General features: G+C 37.5%; 1 protein-coding gene across 2 annotated transcripts in view; it reads left to right on the top strand.

Annotated features, from left to right (window-relative positions):
- Positions 1-1,821, top strand: part of LOC414455 (phosphoglucomutase-1) — a 55,265-nt gene extending 53,444 nt beyond the window's left edge. For both annotated transcript variants that reach the window (XM_018260767.2, XM_018260766.2), the window contains exon 11: positions 1,582-1,821. In XM_018260767.2, the coding sequence (XP_018116256.1) occupies positions 1,582-1,671 (90 nt within the window). In that variant the 3' untranslated portion in view covers positions 1,672-1,821. The remainder of the gene's footprint in view (positions 1-1,581) is intronic.
- Positions 1,822-22,275: the final 20,454 nt, after the last annotated feature.

The following is a 22,275-nucleotide window of genomic DNA, read 5'->3' as shown; positions in this document are numbered from 1 at the left end:
TTTGGTCCATGTTCACTGCTCATTTTTAAAATCCTGTGTTTACATTTGTTGTTTAATCTGTTGATACTTGTGGCCACACAACTATTTGTGGCTTGAACATAGAATGTATATTTCACTTGGATTTATACCTGAAGAGATGAAGTATAGATTTGTTTGAATGTATGCACATTGCAGCCATGATTGCTTACATAGTTTTTATGCCCAACAGATCCTTTGGTACAGGAAAAGCAGGAAATTAAATCCTAATGAGTTTTTAATTTATAATGTCTTTCTTATGTTCTAGATATAGCCTTAGTGCTGTTGCCAAACAAAAAATATCTTCACGTGCTTTTGCTGGGACTCTTGGCAAAGAGCCAATCCCACTTCTTCAACAAACAAATCACAGTTATGCAGACAGGGGGGGGATCAAAACAGTTATACTATGAAATTATATCACTAAAATGATATGTCAAGCTATGCCCCAAAATAAATCCTTGAAGGCAAACTATACCCCCCAAACAATGTAGGTCGCTATAAAAAATATAATGCATAAAACAGCTCATATGTAAAACCCGTCTTCATGTAAATAAACCATTTTCATAACAATATAGTTTTTTAGTAGTATGTGCCACTGGGTAATCAGAAATAGAAAATTGCCATTTTAAAGAATAAGTGCAGCCCCCTAGGATCGTACGATTCACAGTGCACACAAACAAACCATACATGTTTGGTCACATGAGCCAATTAACAGACAGAGTTTGCTTCCACACTTCTCCCTGTTACAGTTAGAGTTGAAGTATTTCTGATCAGGTGATCTCTGAGGCAGCACACAGACCATCACGAAATGGTGGTTCAAGGCAAGAGATGTAATAGGGCAAGATTTACTTAAATATACCAGTTTGGTAAGATTCTTTAATATGCCACTTAATTCAATATAAACTGTTGCTTAAGTATTCATTTTGGGGGTATAGTTTTCCTACTTTACAACAATAACTGTAACAGGAAGAAGTGTAGAAGCAAAAAAACAGAATTGTGTCCATTAATTGGCTCATGTGACCAAACATGTATGGCTTGTTTGGTTTATTTGTGTGCACCGTGAATCATGGGATCCCAGGGAGTTGTCCTTCATTCTTAAAATGGCAATTTTCTATTGGCAGCTTGTTCAGTAAGCAGACGTGTGTGCTCATTCAGACCTAAGTAAATGTATTTAGTATTCTTGAGCAGCCATCTTTCAGACCCTTGTTCCTTAAAACAGGTATACGCTGGGTGATCCTACACTGCATGGAGGGTGATGGGTGCTTTTCTTAAGGAACAGTATCACTATTTGGCATAATATGCTTCCCTGAATAAATGGTGTCATCCTGCTTTTAAATAGGCAGTATGCCACCTTCAACCTGAGTTCAGTAAATAGGGGGTATAATGAAGAAGTGGTAGTAATGATAAAATATGACAAAATCCCATTTTAATATACCACTTGTGCAGAGCATGAGATGAAAAGGATGCAGGTGCAGACTGTTTTATTTGTTGTTTTAAATGTTTATTGAAGACAAAGCACCTGTGCACTTCTTATGTTTTTTTTTTTGTTTTTTTGTCTCATTACAGGTTATGCTGGCCCCTCTTATCACCATTGCACTTAAGATCTCAAAGTTACAAGAAAGAACAGGTCGCACAGCTCCTACTGTTATCACATAAAGTGGGAGAAGACTTCCAGTAAATTGTTTTCCTTCCAGAGAGAGCCATCCCATAACTGTTCCCTCAGTCTTCCATCTCTGTGCCGTAGTGTGACATTGCTATTCATGTTCCATTGACCTGAGCAGATAAAAGTACAGACATTTAGAATTGCTTTATTGTTGTGGTTATTTATTTCTTATCTGTTGCAAATTCAGTTTTGTGGTTAGTGGTAAAGATCCAAGGAAAATAATTGAATCAAAACAGTTCAAGACAGTAATTTTCAACTGCAATTTGTTTAATTCAGCAGTGTAGGCACATTACATGTTTCGGGCAGAGTGGCTTATCACTTGATAAAGGGCTCTGCCCGAAACATGTAGTGTGCCTACACTGCTGAATTAAACAAATTGCAGTTGAAAATTACTGTCTGGAGCTGTTTTGATTCAATTATTTTCCTCGGATTATGCACATGGGGTGTAACACAGAGACACCTACTGAATCTTACAGCAATAAAGTGAACAAATTGGAAACTGAATCATACCTGCTCTATTAGTGTTAAAGATGCTGTGGACACAGTTTAGCTGGCCATACAGAGTAAGCAATGGAGTCAGTCCCTTTAGACCTACTCCACAATGTATCTGCCAGTGTGTGGGCCCTTCCCGATGGACATAACGATAGACATATGCAACATTTTAGCCAGATATCTATCGGGTATGTTTAAAAATCCAGTCAAGCTTGGACTGCTTATGTGTGATTATGCTTTCCTCTCCCGACAGAATGTGACTGGTCAAATCAGCAAACAAGAAGATCTTAATGTGCAATGCTAGCTTTGGTCATTTTGCCTTCAGATTACATTTCGTATGTACATTCTAGTAATGGAACATTGCTATCCTCCATAACCTGCTGTGTGAAAGGCAGTGCAAGTCTCAATGGAGCTAGTTGGATTTTAAATTAGACAACACTGGGGACAATGAGCAGATAGAGCAAGATGATTTAAACCAAGACTGTAACAGACATGCAATATTCATTATATATTCTGTATATCAGCAATATTTTGGTCAGGTGGCTAGCAAAATAAGTCCACAAAATAGGCACAGGGTCAGGCCAAGTAGCAAACAAGCGAAAGTACAACAGACCAAGGGTCAAAACCATCTTAGGTTAGGGTAATTGCCTGCAGCTGGATCCAGACAGTTCTCAGCTGTGGTTACAGGTGTCCTCCAGAGTTCCAATAACACAGGGAGTTCCTGACAGGCTTATATACTTGGCTAAACATTATATGGAGGTATCACTAATCAAAATGATTATGTGAGTAAATAAGAATCCACAGTATTCTGGTAATTAATTTCAAATAACTTTGAAGAATAACCATCTTAAAAGTAGCAAAGAATCTGAAAAGCATGACTTGCTTCTAAAGATGGCCTTGGCCTAAAAATAACCGCTCTACCAAGTAAGTCTCTTTTAACAGCCACTACTGTTGTCCAGGGAATAAAAGTGTGTATACAAATGTATCTATGAATAGAAAGGCGAAAAAGGACCGCACATGCTCACCGCTCTCCCCTCAGATCAGGTGCTCCGTCCAACAGTGTCCCCACTGTAAACACGACAAGAACTCGAAGGTAGACGGCACTTCTGAAAATAAGGTTTATTGGAATTCCTGTTTGGAAAAAAACCTAATACAAATGTATCCACTACATTACAAAGCTTTTATTTTCCCTAATGGACACATGGTACCCACAAATCAGTGCCACATGTATGTATTGTGCTTTTAAATAAAGTGATGACCAGTGTGAGCGGAAGGATTCTAGGTAGCCCATACTAGATGGTACTAGACAGGGCAGAGGTTCACAGAGCTCCTAATATGTAATATTTTCTCAGTTGTTTTTACCTAGTACTTTGTTTTGTCAACAACCTTCAAATGGAAATACCTATAAATAATTGCCTGTTAAAGGAGAAGAAAAGTTGTTAACTACTTGGGGGTGCCAGATGTTAGGCACCCCCAAGTGAATGTATTTACTTACCTGGAACCCCGGGCTGGTGCTCCTATCAGCAGTAAACTGCACCGGCCCGGGGTTCTTCCAGTGAGCACCACAGAGTGATCCTCTTCCAGCTTCTTCTGTCTTCTAGTGGCTGCGCATGCGGATTAGAGTGAAAAGCTGAACTAAAAATTCCGCTTTTTCATACTACTGCGCATGTGTTTGCCCCAGGAAAGAAACTGGAAGAGAAGAACTCTGTGGTGGTCGCTGGAATAACCCCGGGCCAGTGAAGTTTTCTGCTGATAGGAGCACCGGCCCGGGGTTTCAGTTAAGTCAATACAATCACTTGGGTGTGCCTAACGTTTGGCACCCCCAAGTCGTTAATGACTTTTCTTAAGCAAAGGCACAATGCATTCTGCGTTAGAAACTTTGCAAAGCACCCACATTGAAGCTTTTAATCTGCTAGGTAGTGACATGTCCCCCCACCCTCTATATCTTATTCCTACATGTTAAACAGCAATTTTACAATTTGCTCTCTCAAAGTGATGTTTGTGAACATATAGCATATGCAGCTCTTGGCAAGTTGCCTATATGTTCTGCTCTTCGTATTTTGTTTGTTAATCTAAAAAAAAAGCAGAGCCGTAAGATGACCTTACCCACAGGGTTGAACTAGGCTGGCGGGACCCCGGCAAAAACTCAGTAAACCCAGTGCAAGATGGAAGTAAGGTAAGCAGTATATAACCGGGTTGGGGGATAGCAGCATTTGGAGTAGCTGGAGCCCGTAACTTGGGTGGGGAACCCAATGTGGCAGCCCTGGTGGTCCCCGGACAACCCAGTCTGACACTGCTTTCCTGCACTTATAAAATAGTTTAAAACAAAGGGGATCAGGCATGTTTGGGCATTTCATCTGTCCATTCAGTCTATTTGGCAGTGTCTGCTGAATCTGGAGATGAGGATGTGAAGAGCAACTGTTTGCCTGAATGATAGCATGTATGCCCCAATGTAATGACACAGGTCACATGGCATACATTGCCAGCATTAAAGGAGCCTTAAATCTCCACTGAAAAATGGGGTTTTGCATAATGAAAGGAAAGGCATTTAAAAGTAACTACCCAATATACATTAAATAAAATTTTTCATCAGTTTTAAAGTTTTTTGTAAATGCTGTTCTGAAATCAGAACTTATCTCTATAAATTTTCAGTATTGTACAGTGATTTACAATGATATTCCATAAAGTAATTTCACTGCGGACCATTTTTCAATCATACAAAGCTTGCCTAGCTTTATCAAGCAATAATATTAGACAAGGGGGAAAGCAGCAGCATGTATTGTTTAGAATATCATTATTTACTTCAGAGTTGTATTATATATTATATTATGTATTATTTGATAAGTTGCGAACAGAGAAATGCCTGAAATCTGTGTCATGGCAAACATGGCATATTGTTCAGTATATTTTGAACAGTATCATGAAAACTGCATTATTCAAGCATTTGCCAGTAGATGGTGCCGTTTGCTAGCAGCATGAGAACCACTGAACAGTAAAGTGTGATGTCCCACAAATACTGCATCCTGCAAAGAATGAAGTTGTGTTTCTGACATTATATCTTTCTAAGGCTTTACATATTTTAAAGATCAAGTTGCAAGAATACAAAGCATAAACCAACTTTTTCTCTAATAGAAACTTAATCAAACCTGCTGGCCCTATTCCAGTCATAATAAAAGGTATTCTCCCAAAACTAATCCCTGGCTCATGACCTCATATGTAGATCTAACAGTGCCGTTCTGTAATAGCACAGACCCTAGTCGTTTAAAATGTCATTTTTGTAGAGAAATGTTCTTGCTTTTTAGCTGCACGTTAAAAAAGAAAAGGAATTCTCTTTAGGGATAGAGAAGACCACCTTGTGAATAAGCTGCCCTAATGTGCCCTTTCTGTTCCACTAAAGCTAAAATAATGCAGGTTCAAATAACTCTTTGCAAGAATTTAGAATGAGTTTGCAGGAAACAAATAATATAGGAAGGTTCAATATCTTCCTTACCTTATACAACAGTTTTATTTCTTACTAGAGTGTTACTAATTGTTTATAACTCAATATTGGTATGGGATCCCTAATCAAGAAACCTGTTATAGAGAAAAATCCAAATTGCAGAGTCAATTTCCCATTGTGTCTGTTTTAATTAATTCTATTTTTAAAAATGACCTCCTTTTCTCTGTAATGATAGAACAGTACATTCTTCTTGATGGTAACTAACTGCATGAAATTTGTGGCAAACCCATTCTATTCAGTTTATTTAAGAAATAATTTAAGATTTAAGGTATGGTTATCCAAATTGTGGAAAGATTCCTTAGCTAAAACCCAAGGTTCCAAGCATTCTAGATAATAGATCATATATCTGTCGCATGAGATCTTAAATCTTAGCAAACATGTGAGTACACCTGTATGTATTACAATTGTCAGGCTTATCTTTTTTTTTCATAGCTTTAAAATATACAAAATAAAAAACCTGCTGCAGGATTCTATAACAGATGTGATGTAGTATTCACATGGGGTCCCTCTATTTTCCCCTTTATCTACCTTACTGGTGTTTGAGCCAAGGCTTCCACCCCCCAGGTGTAGTTTGGTTTGAACACCACTTAGTCCACCCCAACTGAGGGAGAGACCACAAGGATGGTCCAGTAAGGTGCTGTGATTTTTCCCACCTCCCAAGGGCCTGTGCATAGCCTGCAGTTTCCCAGTTGAGTGGGAATAGGGCAAGACATTATATTCCAGGGGAATTTACAGTATAAGTAGAGAATTTATTGCAAACATAAAACATAATTAGAAACAAGGGTTTTTGACTTGGATGCGAGTAGTGGAAGAACAAATGGATGAACCATTTATTTATAAAAATGGAATGGAAACGTATTCACATATGGTTCGCAAATCTGTGTTGGCTTGTTTATATTGACATTTACTGTATATGCTCCTGGTACTGTGCTTGCATTGTTTGCAGTTACATTGCATGACGGTTGAATAGATGAATAGATTTCATGTGCAGGGTCTATACTTACCCCCTGGACATGGAGCTATTGTTTCTGAGAACTGCTGCACATCTGTGTTGTATGGAGTCGACCAACTTCTGGCACCTGTTACCAGGGTCGGACTGTACATGGGGGGCCCACCGAGTAACTATACTCCGGGGGGCCCCCCCAAGCATGAGTGAACGTCTGGCTGCACGCCAGCGTGCATGCGCGAACGTCTGGGCGCAAACGCTGGTGTGCATGTGCGAACACCGACGCGCATGCAATAGTGGCGCAACAATTGGGCACATTTACTAAGGGTCGATTATCGATTGAATTTGTCCCTCTAATTTAAATCCTTCGAATAACGTATTAGAAGGATTTAGTGCAAATCCTATGATCGATCAAAGTAAAAGTCGTTCAATCGAACAATTTTAAGCGATCGATCGAAGGATTTTTCTTCGATCAAAAAAGAAAATTGATGGGGAAGGTCCCCATAGGCTAATATTGTACCTCGGTAAGCTTAAACTACCGAAGTATGTAGTCTAAGTTTTTTTTTTTAGAGAGACAGTACTTCGACTATCGAATGGTGGAATAGTCGAACGATTTTTAGTTTGAATCATTCGAATCAAAGTTGAAGGTAGTAGTAGCCTATTCGATGAAGTACCCAAAAAAATACTTTGAGATTTGAAGTTTTTTTTACATTCGAATCCTTCACTCGAGCTTAGTATATGTGCCCCCTAATTTTTATTTGGGGCCCGGTCATCAAGGGAAGGGGCTGTGCCGGCGGGGGCCCACCGGGTTTTTTCCCGGCTTCCCGCTGGCCCAGTCCGACGCTGCCTGTTACATCCCACAATTCTTCTGTATTTCTTGGTTTTGCCTCAGAAACAGCATTTTTAATGTCACCCCATAAGTTTTCTGTTGGATTAAGGTCTGGGGATTGGGCTGGCCACTCCATCTGACAAACTGCCCCTGGTCCCTAGATGCAAAAAGAAAAATCTTGCTTTCATCAGTCAACAAAATATTGCACCATAAGGCCAGTCAATGTGTTATTAGGCAACTTCAGCACATCATTTTTTTCAACAATGGGACTATGTGGGGGCTTCTTGCTGATAGCTTGGCTTCATATAGGCATCTTATAGTTGTAACAGTACTCGCATGTAATTTTAGACCTTCTTTAAACTTCCTGCAGCTGATCATTGGCTGAGTCTTTGCCATTTTGGCTTTTCTATTTGAATGGTAGCTTTCTGTTTTCTTCCATGTCTTTCAGGTTTTGGTTGCCATCTTAAAGCAATCTTGAGATCATTTTACCTGAGCAGCCTTTCATTGCCTGCACTTCTTTATATGTTTTCCCCTCTACAATCAACTTTTTAATCAAAGTGCACTGTTCTGAATAATTTCTGGAATGACCCATTTTACTCAAGTCAGAGGGAAATGCACTATAACCAGCATGAACAACATTTGCTGCCTGCCTTCCTTAAATAAGGGCCATGACTGACACCTGTTTTTTCAAACAATAAATGCTCACTAATTGAACTCCACACTGCTATTATTTGGAACAAGCCTCAATTAATGATTTAGTTACACAGAATCAGCAGCATGCATGTCATGGTAGTTGGATCTGTTGGTTTTTTATTACTCTACTACACCTACTAGTAAATAGCCATGTAGACATATAATTATACTAAAACCAGTGATTGATACTGTATATAGTTATATAGTAAACAGAAACTTTTTAGATCAGTATTTTATAAGTATTAAACTAATGCCCAATGGTGACTATGGCACATACTGTATGTGACTTTAAATCAGTGGTCTGTTACAGTGCAGTCACTTATAAGCCAGCTGTTTGAGTGGAGCAGAATAGCTAACGCTTTTGCAACCTGGAAATGAATCAAATTGTGTGCACATGACCTACCTCTGTCAAGATGTAGGAAGAGGCTTTAATGCAATAAAACTGATGCAGCACAGTATTATAAAGACAGATTAAGTTTTTTTTTCTATCAATTTAATTTACAATATTTTAATTGGCTAACTAATAAATCTGGCTTTATTTTTCTTTCCTGAAAAAGACAATAAAAGGCTTGGGACATTTGCCAGCACTCCAATGACTGTAATTCAATTTCCCACTGGTGTGTCTCGCTCAGATCTGCCAACATTATTACCTTTTTAAACAGTCCTGTTAGTGTTACACTTTGTGGAATATTTACAGTTGGGTTGTTTTGTGCTTGAAATGAAGAAGGGGAGACAGTACTTATCCTGTGTAACAAATGAATTTGCATATTCACAAACTGGTCTTTTGCTTCCCTTTCCATTATTCTCGGTGCCTTGAAGCAGGATCAGATAGGATGGCAAGAACTTGATATGCAGGCTCAAAGCTCTTATTTTCTAACATAAACCCTGCTTCAACTAGGGCTTTTAATTTCCTCCTTTGGTTGATGTTGGTGATAATGATGAGCTGCCATGATGACAGTTTAGGGATTAATGTCTCAATGAACTTTGGTAATACAAGTAGAAGAAACTGATAGCATAAGCTTTTGCAGAAACACCAGCAGGCAGGTGGGGCACAGTGTTAACATATCTAGTCTGCATGGCTGCCTGTTCTGTTTGCAAGGCTGGAAGAACCATCATGTTTGGGGAAAATTACACACATTTGTTTACGTGTATGCATAAAATACATGGAAGTATGGATTGATATAGGATGTGTCTGTGTAAATATTTTTAATAATTTCCTTGGTGTTGTGAATGAATGGATCAGCACGATGATTCAGCAGAAATGTCTAGCTTTGTTGTTGGTAGACTTTGAGGTTCCCCGTGTTACATTCGATCTTGTAAAGTAAAGAACTGGTTGGACTGAATAAGATGCAAAACCAATTGTTTAATGTAAGGTGAGATAAAATGGTCTTTCAACTCGAATCATAAGTTGAAATGTAAAATAGTTTTGGACTAGGCCTCTCCGTGAGCATACAAAGTTCATAACTGTACAGTCAGCTTGGTTTATATTTTTAGAAATGGCCTGTATGAAATGAATTGTTTTACAATATAATATGCCGTAGAATTGTGTGATTATGAAATCATGTTGTAGACACTGCTTTTCACAGAAATACTTTCCATAAAACCAATGAGACAAATCTGGCACAATTGCACTGACCCAAGGTCTTGTCTTTATTGACTTTCTCAGTGTTCATATAACAACCCACAGTATAATGATCACATTCACAGTCTATATTTTTCATTTCTTTCTGAATATGTTGGTAGAGGTTAAAGTTGTAGAGTTGGAAGGGGGCAAGCAGTAAGCAAATACTCCAATATGTAATATAACCCTTAATTGTGGGGACACATTTTAATTGGTTAAGAAGCATCTAACCCTTACAATCATTCTTTTTTTAAGGCACACCTTTGTCCAGTTTAAAGGGGTTGTTCACCTTCAAACAACTAGTTGTTATCAGATAGATCACCAGAAATAACGACTTTTTCCAATGACTTTCTATTTTCTATGTGTCACGGTTTTCCTAATATTGAAGTATAAAGTGTCATTTCTCTCCTTCTGAAGCAGCTCTGGGAGGGGGGTCGCCGATCCTGTAAACTGTTCTAAATTGATACATTTAGTTGATACATTTCTTATCTTTGTCCCTGCTGAGCAGAATATCTGGGTTTCATTACAGGCAGCTGTTAGAATTGATACAATTGTTGCTAATACTCCAGAGATGCTGCTGAGAAATGTATCAACTCAATGTTGCAAAATTGTAACAGTTCAGAATCTGCACCTGAATTACTGAGCTGCCAGACTCAAACACCACAGGCAGGAACATTCAACTTTAAACTTAGATTTTGGAAAAAACTTAAAAAATAAATAATGGAAAGTAATTGGAAAAAGTCATTATTTCTAGGGAACAATCTAAAAACAACTAAATTGAAAAAAGTGTTTGGAAGGTGAACAACCCCTTTAAAGATCCCAACCTGTTCCTAGTATCCTTTTCCTCAGAAGGAGGGGAAATATTGAAAGCTAATTCTGGCAGCTTCTGTCTCCACTGTCCAAATATCTTCCTACAGCTCCTATAATGCTGCAAGGATCATCTAGTTATCTAGTTTCTCTACTAGGATCCTGGACATGTATGAGCTTAAAGGAACAGTTCAGTGTGAAAATAAAAAAAAATAAAAAAATTCATCAGCGTGAAGTCATTTCGCAACTTCGCAAATTTCACCCTGGTGAAAATTTGCCAGCGATGCTGATAGCCTAGCGCAACTTCGCGCCCTAACGCTGGCGAAGTTGCACTCTGGCGAAGGGGGTGAAAATACGCAAATTTACTAACATTGATCTTTTTCTGAACGTGACCTCCTTTGCCAGAGTGCAACTTCGCCAGGTTAGAGCAGGCGAAGTGCAATAGAGTAGATAGGAGTTTTAAAAAAAAAAAAAAAGTTAAAAGATTTTCTAAGTCCCAAAATAGTTGACATTTTTTCTAAGTCCCAAAAAACGCTGGCGTTTTTTGGGTGATAGGCTGAAAAAGTTCGAAATTTTTTTTAGGGTACCCACCTTCCCCCCTACATTTGTGGAACCTTAACTATACTGTGGGCACATATGTAGGGCATTAGAACACCTAAATAAACTTTTATTAAGTTTCCCTGGGCTTGTGTAGTGTTCTGTATGCGCTGCTGCATACACATCCATTGAAATTCAAATTTGGCGCCGTTTGTAAATTAGCCTTCTCTAGCGCAACTTCGGACCGTTCATCGTAACTTCGCTAATGCAACTTCGGAAAAGATCGGTAACGTGTGCGAACTTCGGATCTTGTGAATTTGCGATGTCTTGCCGAATGACAACGCTGGCGAAGACAACGCTGGCGGATCTACGGAGGTAAGTAAATTTGCCCCTATGTATATCTTTTAAATCATATCGTAATCAAATCAGAGAACAAACTTGGAACTAAAAAATATTCAAGGGAACATTCTGAAGTGAGCTCATTCCATGACACACTTACAGTAAATTCCCCATGGCCATCCTGATCACATAAATATCACAAAGTCCCTCAACAAAGTTTCAAATCATTAGTTATTTCTCAAGGATTATATTACAAGAATATATAGTAATAAGATGGTAGTTCTGCCCCTTACATTTATGTGGTGGATAGTGTGGCCATACAGACTGGACACCATAATTGTTGGCCTAATGGTTTTCAACAAAGGAACAGTTCTATTGTTTTTTGTCATTACTATACTTTAAAAGTTTTACAGCATGGTAAGACTAAGTGAACCAAAGAATGTTGTGATAATGTCACCTTGATGAATAATAATAAGAAAAATAAATACACTGAAGCAGAGAGATTAGGAGTCATTGCTGCTCCATTGTAAGCCAGCTTGTGTTACTGCGTGTAAAACCTATTCATGGCAGTGAAGGAAAAATAAAATCAGATAAGCAAAGAAAACAATAAATAAAATACAATATGAATAGATGAGCCCTAGGGAGGGAGATGGTGAGAATGAAAAGGGGTGGTTTCAAGCCACATCTTTTCTATAATAAAGCAAACAAGAGTCAGTGTACTTATAGCACCATTCCCAGAATTTGGGATCTCTTATTTGGAAATCATTTGGAACAACTCTCTACAAGAAATCTTCTTTTGCAAGTTATTGCTGGAACTAAGCATATTTGGTTGATGCAGAATTGGCTTCAGCTGTGAATGCTCTGTGTCTGCAATCATTTTTAAGAGAAGATTTGAGACCAGATCGGGAGCCATGATTCTGAGCAAACTCTCCTGCGCTACTTTGCTTTTTCTCAACAGGTAAGAAAAGTGGGGCAGATTTGAGGAGTAAACGGGTGCAGTAAACTGGCTTAGTAGTAGTAGTGGGGCTCTTAAATTTGGTTTTATGTAAAAATGGTAGGAAACTGAGTTGCCCATTTCACTGCCTGCAGACTTTTGGAGCAGGGTTTTCATCTTTTCCTAGTACAGCTGAAGTTCCCAGGCACAGGTCACACCTTCCTTGCTTATACCTTTAGCAATTGTGATGGCCCTCCTGGCATAGTGTTTGCCTCTTTAATTCTAGTGCATGGAGAAGTTTTAAAAAAATGCAAAACATATCTGGCACTGCTTGTCTCGAAAGCTTTCCTCTCCAATGTAATGTTAATATGATTGTGACATGGGAGAAATTTACCTGTATATAATGTGTAGCTAAATGGTATTGGGGTTTAAGAAGCAATACAAGATTTTAATAAACTTCTCGAATCAATGACTATACCATTAGATATCTACACTTGTTTGAAAAGGTAAAGGCAGAAGAGCTTAGATTCCATTTAAAGGACAGCTTTACCCCCAAAATCAATAAGCAACAGATGGTTTACAAGTGGTATATTACACAACCTTCCCAAACTGAATCTATATTTAAGTAAATATTGTTCTTTTACATCTTTTCCCTTGAACCCCCCATTTTATAATCTTCTCTGTGGTTCCTCTGAGATCACCTGACCAGAAATACTGCAGCATTAACTGTAACAGGAAAAAGTGTGGAAGCAAAATACAGAACTTTGTCAAGTAATAGGCTCATGTGACCTAATATATTTGTGTGTGCCCTTGGTTTGTTTGTGTGCGCCATGAATCATAGGATCCTAGGGTGCATCCTTAATTCTTAAAATGTAAATTTTCTATTTAGGATTACCCAATGGCCCATACTACTAAAAAAAATATTATTATGCAAATGGTTTATTCACATGAAGCAGGGTTTTACATATGATTTATTTTTGCTTAATTTTTTTTATAGAGATCTACATTGTTTGTGGTTATAGTGGTCCTTTAAGGTGAGTTTTTACAATCAGGATAAAATTAAAGGGATTCTGCCATGATTTTTAATGTATAGTTATTTCTAAATTACACTGTTTACACTTCAAATAATTCACTCTATAATATAAAATGTAATTTCTGAACCAATAAGTATATATTTTTTTAGTTATAATATTAGTGTGTAGGCAGCCATCTTAGGTCATTTTGCCTGGTCATGTGCTTTCAGAAAGAGCCAGCACTTTAGGATGGAACTTCTTTCTGGCAGGCTGTTGTTTCTCCTACTCAATGTAACTGAACGTGTCGCAGTGGGACCTGGATTTTACTATTGAGTGCTTTTCTTAGATCTACCAGGCAGCTGTTATCTTGTGTTAGGGAGCTGCTATCTGGTTACCTTCCCATTGTTCTGTTGTCAGGCTGCTGGGGGGGGTGATATCACTCCAACTTGCAGTAAAGACTGAACCGTTTATATTAACATCTCTACCATTTCAAAATGCCACCCTTTATTATTTCACAATAATTTCACTATAATAATTCTAGTGCATTGTCAAATTAATAGCATTTCAAATTAAAATCATTTTTACAAAATGATAAATAGCAATACGCATTATTAAAAAAAAACTAGAGCCTGGGATTAAGGTGCCTCAATTGTTTTCACATGATGCAACTTTAAATCCATCTTTTGAACTGTATTAAGTTACTTTGCATTCCCATAAACTTCAGAAAGTCAACTGCTCTCACATTTCAGACTCTGACCCAGGCTAGTTTGCACTTTTCCCCTTTACCAGTCTACAGAGCTAAATAATCAAATCCAGGCAGCTCTGACTGAATCCTCTGTGTGAAACATTGCTGAATAGAGCAGATGAAATCCCTCGGGCTGCACACAACCACAGGAAACAAAACTTTCAAACATGATGGAAATAAAATAATAAGACTTCATCTATGTTATCAGATCCCACTTTATACTGCGCTGTTGTGGATAAATCTGAAATAGCATGGTAACCAGCCATTGTGCGACATGGGACTGACAAGAAATACAATGATGGATATATTCAAATTAGCTTTTTTTATAATGCGAAGTGTAAACTCAAACCTGACTGAATTGTGCCTGTATTTGCACGAATCTGAATTTTTAACTTGAAACTGGGAATAAAATGTAAAGTATAAACATTGCTTGGACAGAATTCCCCTGGAAAACATGCTCTGGTCATTTCCTTGCCATACAATAGAAATTCTCCCTGGGTGTGTCCAGAAGAAAATTCATTTGTGATCTTTTGAATTAGCCTTTGAGAAAGCGAGATGGCATAAAGGGATTCTGTTGTCATTTTTATGATTTATTTCTAAATGACACGGTTTACATTACAAATAATTCACTCTACCATTTAAATTTTTATTCTTGAACCAAAAAATGTATATTGGCGTGGAGGCAGCTTTAAAGGTAACATCATAAAGTGAAAGTGTTTTTAATTAATGAATAAATAATGAAGTGTTGCCCTGGATTATTAAAACTGGTGTGTTTGCTTCAGAAAAACAACTATAGTTTATATAAACAAGCTGCTGTGTAACTATGGGGGCAGCCATTCAAGCACAGGACACATAGTAGTACAGCTTTGAATGGCTGCCCCCACAGCACTTTTACCAGTAAAGGACAACAGTACATTTATAATATTTATTACATTTTTAATATATATATATATATATATATATATATATATATATATATATATATATATATCTATAGTGAATAAAGTACCCCCTCTTGTAAAATATAAGGATATTATAAGTTTCCGAGGAGTTTCATGACCCCGAGGCCGAAGGCCGAGTTTTTTTTATACAGGTCATGGAATGCCGAGGTAACTTCTAATATCCTTATATTTTACAACTGGGGGTACTTTATTTATTATAATACACAAATTTCAATGAGTCATGTGACAGAACTCACCGTTTATAACTGATGACATCAGAACTCACCGTTTATAAGGATATAATTTACAAGATATTCATGGCTTTCGTGTAATATATAGTGAATAAAGTACCCCCTCTTGTAAAATATAAGGATATTATAAGTTACCGAGGAGTTTCATGACCATATAAAAACACGAGGCCGAAGGCCGAGTGTTTTTATACAGGTCATGGAACTCCGAGGTAACTTATAATATCCTCATATTTTACAACTGGGGGTACTTTATTAATTATAATACACAAATTTTAGTGAGTCATGTGACAGAAATTACATCACTACTCACCGTTTATAACTGATGACATCACTACTCACCGTTTATAAGGATATAATTTACAAGATATTCACAGCTTTTGTGTATTATATATATATATATATATATATATATATATATTCTATAAAATTTACAAGATATTCATGGCTTTTGTGTAAAATATATAAATATATATATATATTAATATGCTATAAAACAATTACATTTTTTTGGTGTTACTATTCCTTTAAGAAGGTGCCAGCATTTCATCTGCTTACAGACACGTATTGTTTTTCTCCTTTTCATTGTATTTCAATACGACCCAAGTCATGCTCACTACCTAGACATGAGAATAGCACCAAAGCAGGAAAAATTTCGGTAGCAATACAAACAAATTTATCAGCAGTGGTGTGCAGTGTAGCAGTAAAGAGCCACTGAAGTTTATCAGAGCACAAGTTACATGGTTGGGGGCACCTGGGAAATGGATATCATGCCTAGCCACATGTCAAATTTCAAAATTAAATATAAAAAAAATCTGTTTGCTCTTTTAAAGAAATGGATTTCAGTGCAGAATTCACAGTATTAACGGATGCAGTTTGAAAAGAAACATTTTTTCCTGTGACAATATCCCTTTAAAGGAATTCTGTCATGATTTTTATGGTGAAGTTTTTAATTCTAATTTACTACATGACATTACAAATAATTCACTCTACGATATAAAATTGCATTCCTGAACCAGCAAGAGTATTTTTTATTTTTTTTTACCTGAAATATTGGTGTATAGGCAGGCATCTCAGGTCATTGTGCCTGATCCTGAGCCACCACTTCACAATAGAACTGCTTTCAGATAAGCTATTGTTTCTCCTACTCAATGTAACTAAAGGAGTCACAGTGGAACTTGGATTTTAACTATTGAGTGCTAGTCTCAGATCTACCAGGGAGCTATCTTGTTACATAGTTACATAGTTACATAGTTAAATTGGGTTGAAAAAAGACAAAGTCCATCAAGTTCAACCCCTCCAAATGAAAACCCAGCATCCATACATACACCCCTCTCTACTTTTAATTAAATTCTATATACCCATACCTATACTAACTATGTGTTAGGGATCTGTTATCTGGTTACCTTTCAACTGTTCCTTTGCTAGGCTGCTTGAGGGGGAAAGGGAGGTGGGTGAAATCACTTCAACTTGTAGTGCAGCAATAAAGAGTCACTGTAGTTTATCACAGTCACAAGTCACATGACTAAGGGCACCTGAGAAACTAACATGTCTAACCCAATGTCAGATTTCAAAATTAAATATGAAGAAATTTGTTTGCTCTTTTGAAACACAGATTTCAGTGCAGAATTCTGTTGGAGCTGCACTATTATCTGATGTATTTTGGAAAAAAAAAAACGTTTTCACATTTTTGAATCCCTTTAATAAGAAGCATATACTATATTTACCAGCAGACACATCCCTTATCTGGCATCAAAAATACTATGATAAGGAAGAGCAGTCTCTTATATTTCCCATACACCACATTAAGAATGAATGACATTCTGCAGACTACCCAAGACACACCTCTTAAAAATGGGCTTCATCCTGAAGAAGGAAGGTGTAGACCCGCCCCCCTGAAACATTGTTCTGTACTTGTACTTAATAAAGGAATAAATGCACAGCAAGAAGTAATGAACTGCAATCATATTCTTCAATATGATGATGTGGCTGTTCGTCTCGAAATAGCTCCACTGTGTATATCAGCACCCGAAAAGTGGGAGTAGTGCTACCTATAAATTTGTATTTGTAACTACTTTGTAAAAGAACTTCCTCTGCACTAACTCTGCCATTCTTTTATCTCTCTTTCTTGTGAGCCAGAGTGTTCTGCTCTAGAGTGTTTATGTGTGGAATTGGTGGCAGGCAGTAAATACTTGACCCAGTTCTGTGATAAGGAGATAGGATATTTACCAACATAATATCTTTTTGAGAAGGCAAGTACTAAAGTGGAAAAGGGAAATACAGTTATAGGCCTATTTACAAAAAATTTACTTTTTCTCACTTTCTTTAAGAAAAAAAATTGGACCAAATTCCCAAACCTGAATCAGTTTAGTTTACCAATAACTAGTCTTGAAAAAATTGGTGTGTAAAAAAGTTGACAAAACTCGAATTGTGCGATTTTTTTTTGACAATGGAATCCTACAACTTTTTCGAGCTGTTGCCGCTACAACCAGTGTCTGACTGGGACACCAGGGGCCCACCAAGTAACCTTAGGCCACGGCTCCACTCTCACTACTATTATTCTTCCTCTCCTCACTCAACCTCTATTCTCCTAGTCTCTTTTCTTTACATACTATAATACTTTAATCTATTAAACCACTTAGTTCTCATTGAAATAGGAAATTACCATGAAATAGGCCAAATTTTTAGCAGCATGAGGGCCCACTGACACCTGGGCTCACCGGGACTTTTCTTGGTATGCCTGTGGGCCAGTCCGACACTGGCTACAACTATTGAGAATCCTGAAGGTAAAAAACATGTTCCGATTGTTAAAGGGACCATCTGCCACTGACTTCTACAAGATTTTGACAGGTTGTAGCTGGAGTATTTTGGGATTCGGATTTTTAGCAGCTTCAGAGCATAATACATCTCGGAAAATTCCAGTTTATTTTTTCCTCTAAAGATTTTAGTTTTTTCCCTTTAAAAACTTAACCAAAAAAAAATTCAAGGTTTAAAAAATAGGCCCTTTTGTGTCCTCTTTTTAGTGTTTGCTGATGCTTTAGATACTGTTGCAAATAACTGATGGGTGCATAAAATTAAAACTTATTAGTAGTACTTCATTGGGTTATCTTGTATATAAACTTGGATGACATCAGAAAGTAGAAAAGTAGGTTCAAAATTGCACCATAAGCGGTATTAAAACTGGTTGAATATATGTCTTTCTACTCCAAGTACCAAGTCGCAAGCCTTTCCTAAAATTGGCGATAAAAGCAACGGTTTTTACATTTCTGAAAATCGACTAAAAATATTGCAATTGGCCACATTTATCTCACCCAATTTCTTACATACAATAATAAAACTCCATAAATATTTATGCCAAGGGTCTACAGAACAGTTTGATGCCCAATATGCATAGATATACTATGGTAGCTGGCATATGCGGACCCCAAATAAAAATAGTGCATATGATTTTTCTCCGCTGCCGATTCACCTTCTGTGAATATAGACCCTTGACTTCATATTATGTGACTCAAGACCCTCCTAACAGCAAAGACCCCCCCAAAACCATATATTTTTGGAAAGTACACATTATGACGAATCCAACAAAGATAATGACGTCTTTCTATACCAAACTACCAAACTGCAAAGCTTTTCTAAACGTAGAGATTTTTACAACATTTCTGAAAATCGAATTTTACGCGCACAATGTTTTACGTACAAAGAAAAATCACCCTAAATATGGACGTCAGAGGTCTAATGAATAGTTTGATGCCCAATATGCATAGATTTACCAAAATATGTGGTGTGTACGGACCCCAAATGAAAAACGTGCATATGAATTTTCACGCTAGCCAACTCAGCTGCTGAAAACAGTACCCCGACTTTGGGTAATGTGTTGTAAGATCCCCAAACTGTAAAAAGACCCCAGAACCCCATATAATTTTGGAAAGTACATATTCTGATGCATCAAACTAAGTAAAATATATCTTTCTATACCAAAGCACCAAATAGCAAAACTATACTAAAGATACATAAGTAAAAAAAAATGCAGGGATAAAATTGCAATAGAACCACAAAAATTGTGTAAATCAATGAAATAACAAAATGACTGATCTGACAGCATAATTAGTGGCCAAAATCTATTACCCAATAGTCATGCTGCCAAAACAAACAGTTTTTAGGGGTAAAAAAAACACAAATTAGTAAAATGAAAATGTAAAAAAACCCTCTTTGTGAGTTTTTTTTTTATATATGTGTATACACTTCAAAAAGTGTTGTGACAGTGTGTAAGTGTGTATATAAGTGTGAAATGAAGTGCAAATAAGTGTACATAACTTTACAAAAAAAAAAAAGAATCTTTACTAAAATGAGTGTGTAAGAGTGAATAAATGTATATTAGTATTATACTGTATTATATATATATTGTATATAATAGTGTGTGTAGTGTGTAAATGAAGGCCACTTACAGTTCCTAGAGAAGGAGGGACAATCTGATTGCTGGAGAACTCCTGGAGCAGCGTGTATGCTGAGTCACTGCAGGCAGGAAGTGCGTGGGCATCTCCAGTGAAGGAGAAAGAAGAAGCAAGCCGGAGGAACTGGTAAGTTTTTTTTTTAGCTGCTTCTTTTTGCTATTTTAGGTCGGCCCTGCGACAATCCTGTTGCAGGACCGACATGACAGCCCCCCAGCCTTGTTGCCCAGAGAGCTGTCAGCACTGCTAAGTCTCTGCAGAGGCAGCTAAAGCTGCTGATGCAGAGATCAGTACTGATTTCTGCCAGAATGTACTAGGTAAGTTCTTGGCAGTTAAAGCCCTGGCCTGCCAGAACGTACAGTGTACGTGCTTGGCAGGCAAAGGGTTAAGGAAGGAAGGCAGCAAATGTTGTGCATGCTTGTTATAGTGCATTTCTCCGTAAAATGGGTTGTTCCAGACATTGTTCAGAAGAACAGCGTACTTTGATTAATAAGTTGATTGGAGAAAGGAAAACATATAAAGAAATGCAGAAAATGGTAGGTTGCTCAGCTAAAATGATCTCAAATGCAACCAAAATCTGAAAGACATGGAAGAAAACTAAAAAAACTACCATTCGAATAGATAGAAGAATAGCCAAAACTGGCAAAGACTCAGCCAATGATCAGCTCCAGGAAGATCAAAGGTGTAAAGTTACCTGTGAGTACTGTTACAATTAGAAGATGCCTATGTAAAGCCAAGCTATCGGCAAGAAGCCCCCGCAAAGTCCCATTGTTGATAAAAGAAAAGTGCTGAAGAGATTACAATTTGCCAAAGAACACATTGACTGGTCTAAAGAGAAATGGCGCAACATTTTTTGGACTGATGAAAGCAAGATTGTTATTTTTGGGTCTAGGGGCCGCAGACAATTTGTCAGACAACCCCAAACACTGAATTCAAGCCACAGTACACTGAAGGCAGTGAAGCATGGTGGCACAAGCATCATGAAACAGGGACGTTTCTCATATTATGGTGTTGGGCCTATTTATCTCATACCAGGGATCATGGATCAGTTTCAATTCATCATAGGCAGCAGAAGATGGTTTTGGCTGGGGGGCCTGGAACAGGGCGAAAGATGACATTTAGCCATGCCCACTTTTTGTGACCACGCCCCTTCAACTCCACCTATTTTACAATGTGCTTTCACTGAATTTTCTGAAAACCCAAACCATGGCAGTGGGGGCAACATTTGCTTAAAGTCTGACCCAGGACAGCATGATATTTAAACCTTTAACCCCCATATGTAATTTAAAGCACAGGAGCAGTATCCCATGGCATCAGAACTCATAGCAGGTTGGCACAGTGGAAATTTCATGTATAAATACTCCAGAACTCATAGCAGGATGGCACAGAGGCAATTCCATTTACAAATACCCCCAGAACATAGATGGCACAGAGGCAGTTCCATGTACAAATACTCCCAGAACTCAAAGCAGGATGGCACAGAGGCAAATCCATGTATGAATACTCCAGAACTCATAGCAGGATGGTACAGTGGCAATTTCATATATAAATATCCCATAACTCGTAGCAAGGTGGCACAGTGACTATTGCATGTATAAATACCCCATAATTCATAGGTGGATGACACGGTGGCCATTCCACAAGACAGTTTAATAATTGCAAAGCAGTGATTTGTATTCCTATGGCCGCATAGTCTTCTGTGGAATAATCTGCAACAGATTTCTCATCAGTAAATAATTTTCTTTTGCAGAGTGACGGAGATTATAATTTGTATTACACATGGTACTGCGTATAGATATTATGACATTTATATCCCTTACTAAGTACAAGAAGCAAGAAAAACATGATTTAGTTACTTACTAGCAGTTTATTGTAAATTTTAGTTCAGCTCACCCTCAAGTTTTAGCTGTTTTATATAACTATTACTGTGCAATAACAAACACAGGCAGTGTCAAGAAGAGGATAAAGCTCATTCCTAAAGAGCCCATAATTCCTCTTTGCATGGGAAGTGTGTGACTTAATTATTAACCACTATTTCCAAATAAATCTCTAGGTTCAAGTGGGAAAGAAAGATGTAAAAAAGATGTAAAGCTTATTATATTATAAAATTCTGTGCATATATAACAGCACAAAGCCATCAAAACTGGGAATTACTGTGCTGTTTCTTTAAAGTGCAATATGAAGATCATCCTCAGGCCGCCGAGGAAAAACACATTCTATATGCACATCCATACATACAGGTCTTGCCACTGGCCTGCATTGGAAGCAGAACATAAGTGAGAGATGCATATCTGTAAGCATCCTATACAGCTTGTTTCAAGTAAACCACTAAGATTTAATGTTGGGATTATTATAAATAGGCTTATGTTCTTTATAAAAAATGTTTTCTCATTGCAAAAATTGTCAGAGCAAATCTTTACTTTAAGCCTTACTCAATGTGTTTGCTCTTTGCTGTGATGTCACCATTAACAGGCATGCACATAAGAGTTTAAAGGGAACTGTGCC

Source organism: Xenopus laevis, chromosome 4S (genome assembly GCF_017654675.1).
Source record: "Xenopus laevis strain J_2021 chromosome 4S, Xenopus_laevis_v10.1, whole genome shotgun sequence".
Taxonomy (NCBI): Eukaryota; Metazoa; Chordata; class Amphibia; order Anura; family Pipidae; genus Xenopus; species Xenopus laevis.
The sequence above is the reverse complement of the archived record's forward strand: the minus strand, read 5'-3'. Positions and strand labels throughout refer to the sequence as shown.